The 9,894-nt window shown below is 34.0% G+C and overlaps 1 protein-coding gene across 2 annotated transcripts; it reads left to right on the top strand.

Moving 5' to 3' along the window:
• The first annotated feature begins 4,828 nt into the window (after positions 1 to 4,828).
• Positions 4,829 to 8,896, top strand: LOC139844977 (bifunctional riboflavin kinase/FMN phosphatase-like). Of its 2 annotated transcripts, none has more exons than XM_071835197.1 (10): positions 4,829 to 4,932; positions 5,034 to 5,220; positions 5,708 to 5,838; positions 6,399 to 6,468; positions 6,588 to 6,653; positions 6,737 to 6,891; positions 7,056 to 7,133; positions 7,777 to 7,913; positions 8,263 to 8,355; positions 8,578 to 8,896. In XM_071835197.1, the coding sequence occupies exons 1-10, from the start codon at positions 4,872 to 4,874 to the stop codon at positions 8,662 to 8,664; spliced, it is 1,065 nt and encodes a 354-aa protein (XP_071691298.1). In that variant the 5' UTR covers positions 4,829 to 4,871; the 3' UTR covers positions 8,665 to 8,896. The 2 variants fall into 2 exon arrangements, with proteins under 2 accessions (XP_071691298.1, XP_071691299.1); XM_071835198.1 differs by having other exon boundaries at positions 4,840 to 4,932; positions 5,074 to 5,220.
• Positions 8,897 to 9,894: the final 998 nt, after the last annotated feature.

Below are 9,894 nucleotides of genomic sequence, written 5' to 3'. Positions count from 1 at the left end.
GGACTGAGAATACATGCGCTTTTTACGTTTTACATACTAGACACGAGTACTTAAACTTTACATATGTGTGGGTGATATAACGACACAAAGATTCCCCTTAGCACGGTAACGTTTAATCATTGGTTTCCTAACCGTGAACGCGAATCTTAGATATGGATCCATAGGGTTTGACAACCTCACTCGGGCTAGTCGCGCTAGCATTCAACGGGTGTTTAATACTTCGAGGACAAACGCACTCGCCAAGTGCACTTTTAGGGGGTGATATACATACGTTAAGTCTAGTTACCAGGTGCCCACGGTTAAGCATATACTTTTCATACTGATTTAAACTGCTGATTGAAGCACTGAAATCTCGTGGTCTACATTACTTTACTGATTACAAACTATATCTCACCAACATTCGTGTTGACTTTTAAGCGTGTATTTCTCAGGTGCTTAGACGATGTTGCTTCCGCTGTTAGAATTGCAGTCTTGGTGTTATAGACTTGCTGTTATGGACCTGCTGTGTTAGATTTCCGCTGCATTACTTAGAGATGTCTCAATCATGGAACTTTTCTTTTGCATTCGTAACTTTTGTTATTTTCAAACAATGACTTTGTAACGACCTTGGTGTCACGTTATCTTTTGTAAAAGGCTATCTTTTATGAATGCAAAACTGGTTTTCAAACAGCATGTAGTGTTTGACCTTGTAATGATCCTGTTGTTGATGAACCATACACGATGGTTTTGTACGGGGCGTCACAACCAGTGACTACGAAACCTAGATTCGTCACTGCACGTGGACCACCCCTATACATCTTAATAACAACTTATAACTAGTTATTATTATCTACACACTTAAGATAAATCATTATAATTAGACATATAACATTATGAAGTAGTCCAACACTATGAGTGTTTTATCTTTTTCATAAAGTTTAATTGAAATAATCGAATGATTTGTTATCATTTTTTTTATCATATTTATATAACTATATAACATTGTTCAATTTTAACTCCGCAAGTGTTTTTTTTAATATGTATTATATATTTCTTTTAGAAAAATACTCTATTTAATATCAACTCGTGTGTGAGTCTCGCAAAATCTCAAGTAATAAACTAGTTAGTTGTGATATAACAAAAAAATGTTAGTTATGATAAGTAGTGGTCTAATACCTACTAAAAACCTTAGACGTGAAAAGTGCACACACAACATAAACATGGTCCCACACACTGCCTCATCCTCTCTACGTTCGTCTACACATTCTTACGTGGGCTATTGACCAAAACATTCATTTTTTCAAACGAACCATAACAATTTGCCCATAAAATAAGAAAATAGCCAAAATTTCATTGTAAGTCTTAAGGTGCTCTTGCGACCTTGCGACTTGGAGCGGTTGAGCATAAACGAAAATTTTCAGATTGCTATAACTTTTGATCTGTATCTCGTATTTAGGCATCGTGTTTTTTTTTTAAAGTGTGTATTTTTCAAAGATCTATTTGTTTTCATCAAAACCAACCTCCCAATTTTTATTCAAAAAACGAACTCATATTGCGGGTTGTAATTTATGTACAAATGTGTAATTTTCGAGTGGTATAATGCAGTTCATATTGATTGAGAGGATTCATTTGGTTTTAGTCAATAATTATGGAGAATTAAACTAATCACATTTTAGAAGGTACTATAGCAACTTATAAGCGGTCACAAGGCTCGCAAGCACCTTGCAACTTGACCACAATCGTTCACAACTTGAGTTTTCTCGATGATAATTGGTCATTGCCCAAGCCGCAAGGCTCGCAAGGCACCTTGCAACTTGTGAGGGCATTTTGGATGAGGGTGAATTGTTATAGTTCGTTAAAATAATGAGCTTTTTGGTCAATAGCCTTTCTTCCCAATTAGCCCATTAAATTCTGATCCATTAGCCCATTAAGTTTTGATCAATTAGCCCATTAAGCTTTGATCATTTAGGGTTAACGGTTTATCAGTTCTAACATTCCTACATATATTTTTATAACTTATGAGTAAATAACGAGTAAAACAAACCCACGCTTTACTGCGGGGTGTTCGATCGGTTAATGGGTTTGGTCAGTTAGAGATCGGTTAATTGAACGTTTAAAACATAAAGGTAAAAAAATTGAAAAAGAGTTTTTTTTAAAAGGAAAAAGAAATTTAATTTTTTTACTAAAATACCCTTGAAGTTGTGGATATTTACGGTGATACCATTGTGAATAGTTCCAGTCTCATCACTAATAGTGTTGTTGATAATGATAATAATATAATAATAATAATAATAATAATAATAATAATAATAATAATAATTGAAATTAATAATAGTATTAATTAATAATAATAATAATAATAATAATAATAATAATAATAATAATAATAATAATAATAATAATAACTAGTCCGGGGCGGCCCGCGCGATGCGGCGGGGCTTTCGGCCGGCGTATTCATATTTAACGCAGTTTTATTTACAGAAGAGAAAACGACCCATGTATTATGCGTCGATATTAGTATCGTCGTCTTTAGTGTTTTTTAAAATCTGTTCGGTTCAAACGTAGTTAGTTTCGTTTTGTTGATAAAATTATTTCGAGCCTGACGGTGTTGGCGAAAAAATTTAACTCACGGCGATCAGGAAGATACGGGCTGTCGTTGTGTTTAGCTTTTTTTTAAAAAGTGTCCGTTTCGAACGTAGTTAGTATCGTTTTGTTCATAAAATTATTTCGAGTCTGACGGTGATGTCTGAAAAATTTAACTCACGGCGAGCGGGAAGATACGGGCTGTCGTTGAGTTTAGCGTTTTTTGAAAAGTGTCCGTTTCGAACGTAGTTAGTTTCGTTTTGTTCGTAAAAATATTTTGAGTTTAACGGAGTGTTTGGTGAAATTTAACTCGGAGTGAGGAGGAAGATACGGGCTGTCGAAAGGTTTTGGAGGAGTTTTTATTTTAAGTTAGGGAATTTACATTTTATCCCCCAGAGTACATGGTGTTTTTTATTAAGTTGGTTATAGTTGGGGGGTTGTTTTGCATTTTTTGGGTTTGAGTTTTGTGGGTGTCGTTTTATTTGGTGGGGCAGCCAAAACTCCACAAACCACACCACAATTAGTATATGTACTAGTCCGGACCGGCCCGCGCGATGCGGCGGGAACTTTCGGCCGGCGTATTCATATTTAACGCAGTTTTATTTACAGAAGGGAAAACGGGCCATCTGTTATGTGTCGTTGTTGGTGTCGTCGTCTTTAGTGTTTTTTAAAATCTGTCTGGTTCGAACGTAGTTATTTTCGTTTTGTTGATAAAATTATTTCGAGGCAAATGGTGCTGGCGAAAAAATTTAATTTGCGGCGAGCAGGAAGATACAGGCTGTCGTTGTGTTTAGCGTTTTTTTTAAAAAGTGTCCGTTTCGAACGTAGTTAGTAGGGGTGTTCATCGGTTCGGTTTTCGGTTTGTTTGGTTTATTCGGTTCGGTGTATTCGGTTTTAAAATTTTTTTAGGCAAAACCGAAAACCGAATTCAAATTTAAAACCGAACCAAACCGAAAACCGAATTCAAATTCGGATTCGGTTCGGTTTTCGGTTAAAACCGAATATTATGAAAAAACTGAGAACGTTGGTAGTTTAATTGTGGCGTTACTGATGTCTTAGTTATTTATATCCTAAAACAATGACGTATTATTAAATTATCAAGAATTCGATGATTTATTAATATTTATAGCTTAATTATGGCGTTTACTGCTTCTGTTATTAAGAAGAAGAACATAATAATTTAAGTAACATAATTATAATGTGAGCTACCAAATCTTCATATGGGTGAGAATATATTTTATTGATTGAATCCCAAATTATAATGACACTAAAACATAAATATACAAATTAAATATATAAAAATTTTGAATTCGGTTTTGAAATCGGTTTTCGGTTAAACCGAATTCAGAATTTTCAAAACCGAAAACCGAACCGAAAACCAAATTCAAATTCGGTTTCGGTTTGACGCGATCCGAAAACCGTTTATCAAATTCGGTTTGGTTTTTTTCCGGTTTGGTTTTCGGGTTCCACAGTTTCAAACCAAATACTGACCACCCCTAGTAGTTAGTATCGTTTTGTTCATAAAATTATTTCGAGTCTGACGCTGCCCTCGAAAAAATTTAACACGTGTCTAGCGGGAAGATACAGGTTGTCGTTGTGTTTAGCGTTTTTTGAGAAGTGTCTGTTTCGCGTGTAGTTAGTCTCGTTGGTTCGTAAGATTTTTCCGAGTTGAACGGTGGTCTCTGAAAAATTTAACTCGCACCCAGCGAGAAGATAGGGTCCGTTATAAATTCGGGTGAAATAAGTTTCTTATATTTTAATTAAATTATATATTTACAATTTTTACCCCTTAAAAAGTGTAAATTTGAGGGACCGTTGTGAAAATATAGGCAAAATTGAGGTACCGTTTATAATGTGGACGCAAACTCAAAACTACAATCAAATATGGTTAAAACTACAACATTTTTCATCTCTTTTAATGTGGGCGCAAACTTAAAACTACAATCAAATATGGTTAAAACTACAATATTTTCCATCTTTTTTAGTATGTAAGGTTAAGGTTAATAATAATAATAATAATAATAATAATAATAATTAATAATAATTAATAATTAATAATAATTAAAATAATAATAGTAATAATAATTAATAATTAATAATAATAATAATAATAATAATAATTAATAATAATAATAACTAGTGGCGGGAATCAAGCATCTCCTGCTCACCTGTTACGCTAGTTAGAACATTGCACCAAATATGCGAATAATATAATATCAAAACTAGTAATAATCAATTATTCAATAAATCAATCAATTTACATTCTTCTTCCTCAAAGTTTGTTTCCAATCCCATTACTATCTCAAACCATGAAATACTGTCGCATATCTGCAGTGATTTTTGATTTAGATGGCACCCTTTTAAACACAGGTATACATTCATTCTACTTTACAAATTACACGTCTTCATTAGTCATGTTATATAATTATTTCGTGTAAAATGTAACTCATTTTGGGTGTGATTGAATGAAGAGCTAGTTACACAGGATATATTAAAAGAGTTTCTTGTTAGATATGGAAAACAAGTGGATTTGGAGAAGGAAAGCAAACGATTTGGGATGCTACACCGTGAGTCAGCAATCGCAACTGTTAAAGACTACGATCTTCCGATTACGCCTCAACAATACTCCGAAGCCATCATGCCCATGTATTATGATAAGTTAGTTCTTTTTCTTAATAAACTCTATAATAATGCAAATATGCATTAAGCCAATTGACGCTTAGCTTAATTTGTAATGGCGGGGCGAAAATATGTAGTGGCAGGGGCACTTGACTCCAATGAATTTGTAACTTTTAGTGCAAAAATTTTAAATTTTTCGATTTTACCCCCAGTGGATTTTTTTGCCCAAAAGTCTCCATTTTTGCCCCGGTGAAAAAATTCTTGCTTCCGCCACTCGGTAATGGGTTGGGCATCTTGCCACATTTGCAAAGAGATTTAACATAGCGTGCCCCGGTTCTAAGGCAACGGATACCGTTCACGCAGAAGCGCGTTGGTTTGATTTGTTTCTTTCGATTCGTGCTCTATTGATTCCTTTTCTTGTTATTTAGCCTAAAATTTGTTCTAGATCTGCATCTCTAGACTGATGAATTTGATATGTTTGATAAGTGTAACTTGTTACCTAAATAGTTATATGGATTTTTTATAGGTGGCTGCAAGCCAAACCACATCCAGGTGTAAATCGCCTCATTAAGCATCTTCATAAGCATGGAGTTCCATTTGCACTTGCTTCAAACTCTAGAGGAAAGAATGTGGAATTCAAATTATCTTCCCAAAAAGGTAGCATCTGTTTTCGCTTGTTTATTGGTGTTCCTTAAATCTTTCCAATTCATATTAATTCAAAAAAATTAAGTCATCATCATTATATCATGTAAAGTAAAGAGGTGACAACATGGACCCATATATGGTGGTTAAACATGTCAAATTGAGATGTACTCCGCATTATAAAAACTAAGGATTGTATGTATAGAAATGTTAATTTCTTACTTCTGAGAAGAAAAAACAAAACGGTTAATCCCTACTTGAATGGTTAAATCATATGCATTGTTACATCTACATAACTTAAATGTTGTATCGATCTAATTTTTTTGGTTGAACACAAACATTTTTATGCATCATTTCCCTTGTTTTATTGGATGGGTTGGAAACAGCCAGATAGTAATCCTGCTGGGTTGCGTACATCAGAGTATCGGGTCGGATTACTCGCCCTCTTGGATAGCCCAAACAGGAAAAACTTTCTACCTTTTTTCCCCCTTGTTTTATTATCCTGTGGATTTAATAGCTATAAACCAGACTTGATACTTTTTTGTACTGAATTCTGTTTACCTGTGTTACGATAGGTTGGAAAGACTATTTTTCAGTAGTTCTCTCAAGTGATCATGTCAAATCAGGGAAGCCCTCTCCAGACATGTACGCACTTCATACGATTCCTTCGGCATTCTATTACTTGATTTCTTTGTCGTTTACCTCGCAACTTTAATCATGTAAATTATAATAATGTTTTGTGACAATGATGATATCAACATTAGATTTTTGGAAGCTGCAAATAAATTGGGTGTAGATACAGCTTGCTGTCTGGTGATAGAAGATTCTATGTAAGTGAATTCTTGGTGTTTTATACTTTTTCTACAAATGAAATAAATGTAATTATGAATTTTTACGTGTTAAATATGAACAGGGTCGGGATTATAGCTGGAAAGGCTGCAAATATGCAAGTGGTTGCGGTTCCATCTATTCAAATCGAATCAGATGAATTTTCAATAGCTGATTACGTAATTCATTCTTTATTAGATTTCCAGCCAGAACTATGGGGACTACCGCCGTTTGATGACCGTATGTTACCAAACTAAACTTTTCATATAAGCTGTTTTTAATGATTTGACCCGTTTGAGATAATACATAACCAGAACGGTCGTACTAGTAAGTATGTGATTTGAAGTTAGCACATCTACTCAAATAGAGGGGAAAATAGTTTAAATGGTGTCTCGTGGTTGCAGGGGTGTTGAACTCATTGCCAATTGAACCAATTCATTTTAAGGGATCATACACAAATGGAATTTTACAAGAAATTTCAGGTTTAGAGTTTCTTCCACTTTGTTGCATTCATCATTTATGTATCATTATGATCATATTTGTTGCTAATATCAAGGTTGAAAAAGATGCGAGACGGGGTCGAGACGGTAGGGACCTTAAAACATCGCAAACGGAAAAAACAGGGTCGATACGGGATCGAGACGGATGTTGACCAACAATGACTTTTTATATATATTTGAAACATAAACATTTGAAACATAAATATTTCAAAGTAAACATATATATATATATATATATATATATATATATATATATATATATATATATATATATGTGTGTGTGTGTGCCTTTGATTTGAAATATTTATGTTTGAAATTTATTTACAAAGTCAACGTTGGTCAATATCAGCCTTGACCTCGTCTTGAACGTTTTTTTACCGTCTCGGCCGTTGTTGACCGTCTTTTTGGCGTTGTTGACCGTTGCTAAGCGTTGACCGTTTCTAGGTCCGTTGCACATGGTAAAACCGTTGCGACGCCTGTCTCGGCCGTTTTTCACAACACTGGCTAATATCGATGATCAGTCGAACGATTCAACATTTGAAAAATCTCATGTTTGACTTAGAATATTGCTATAAATATTTTAATCAATAATCAATTTTTATTCTTGTTTTTATTGATTATTCAGATGATGGAGCTTCTGACCTTAGTGGTCAAGTCTGGGGTGTCTATTTTGGTTGGGTTGACTTTGACTCTCAGAAGAGGTTTAAAATTGTGGTTAGCATCAGATGGGACAGTCGTCGTGGCTCATTTACGAGAAACATTGTGAGTATCTTCGTGTATTGATGTATGCTAACCTTTGTTAAGACTAACTATATAGAGACAACTAACAGATTTTTGTGGAAATAGAATAAGTCGATTTAGGGTTTATTCTATTGCTAATGGGTCGCACGGTAACACTGAAAAGGAAGCATGTCGACTGACTTAAGAGTGACTAACAGAACATTCAAGTGCTTATAACTTCATAAAATTGATTTATTTAAGAATTTTAATTATATTTATCGGATTGTTTAAAAGGAAACTGTAATTGTAATGTTAGTAGCACTTGCTAACTCTTAGCTTGCAATTAAAAATTTAGATAAAAATGTTTGTTAACTCCTAGCTCTCATTTCAGCAAGCTTGTTTTATAAATGAAAGCAATGAGCAAATCTGTGATCAGCCAATGGAAGTAGCACTTGTTGGTTTTATTAGAGGATTTCAAACCAAGGTAATTAAATTAAATCTAAATATGAAGTTGCATTAGTTTTCAAGTTCCACACAATGGCTTATCGTCTGTAAGGAATAGATGGGATGAAAACAATGTTTCGGGTCAAGCAGACCCGATTCGATCCTTTTCAAAAAGATAACTCATTTTTACAATTTTGTTTTATTTATATACCTAGTTACATAATTTGAGTTTCTATTAAACTTATGCTTGCATGATTTGCAGCAAAATCGTTCAGCGGATACACAAATACTCGACCAAGACAAGTCAACTGCAGAAGCTTGCTTGAACTTAGCAGCATATAGCTATTAAAAGTGAACCCCTGCCTAAGTTACAAGAACTTGCATCGGTTAGCAAAATCAAACCTATTGGTTTTAGCTCATTGACTCAAAAAATAATGTTACAGGTTCCTACATTTGGAATCATATTTTTTTTTGAAAAGCAAGGAAGATTATAATTTGTGTATCCGCTGAACGATTTTGCAGCAAATCATGCAAGCATAAGTTTAATAGAAACTCAAATTATGTAACTAGGTATATAAATAAAACAAAATTGTAAAAATGAGTTATCTTTTTGAAAAGGATCGAATCGGGTCTGCTTGACCCGAAACATATTTGACAGTCTATTTATACATTATGTATTTAAATTTCAAAGTGTAATAACATAATGTTTTTCTTTAATGGTGGATATATTCCTCAAAGTTTAGTGTAATATCTATCATAAATGAGCGGAGAGCTTATTATTACATATTTGAAGGAGTGAGATAATAGTTTTTAGGAACTGAGCCAGACTAGATTGAACCGCAATCGAATATAGAAATAAACGAAAATGAACTGACCGAAAGCACTTTGGTGTTTGCATAGAAGATAGAAATCAAAATCCACAGCGAATTAAGCAGAATAGGACCTATAACACTCTCCATAATCATATCCAAAACTTAGGTATATATATTCTCAACCCAAAATCTGATGACAAACATCATTACATATATATTTGTAACAAACTGGCTATTGGGATATATAATGACAATCTATGGATTAAATTGTGTGTTGATGGGTGACTCCTTCATCCGGATGGGCTTCTGAATACCTCTTTTAGGCTTCTTAGCCGAAACTGCTTGTTCTCCGTCATGGGAATTGGGCCTATTTACCTGATCCGCTTTTTGTCTGTAGCTGGCTTTGGGCCTGTTCACCTGTTCTACTTGTTTTCCATAATAGGTTAGTGATGTGTTTTCTTTAGCTTTTCCATTCAAAACAGCATAACAATATAATAAGGTCAACTTAAAGTCAAATTAGATTGAGAATTGAAATGATAGTGATTCATGAACGACATTAGTTTGAAGTCAGTTTATTTAATTGGTGGCAATTAGCGACATATAAATTAACAGTTTCATTCTATCATTCAAATGTATTAGCCTGAGTGGTGACATATATATGCCAAAGAATATCATCTCATATATGTTATTACAAGTAGTCAAGCTTACGTAAAAACAATTAGTCAGAAGAGAAGTTAGCTTACTTTTCTTTAATGCCTTGGACTGTG

This window comes from Rutidosis leptorrhynchoides, chromosome 4, assembly GCF_046630445.1.
Source record: "Rutidosis leptorrhynchoides isolate AG116_Rl617_1_P2 chromosome 4, CSIRO_AGI_Rlap_v1, whole genome shotgun sequence".
NCBI lineage: Eukaryota > Viridiplantae > Streptophyta > Magnoliopsida > Asterales > Asteraceae > Rutidosis > Rutidosis leptorrhynchoides.
The sequence above is the reverse complement of the archived record's forward strand: the minus strand, read 5'-3'. Positions and strand labels throughout refer to the sequence as shown.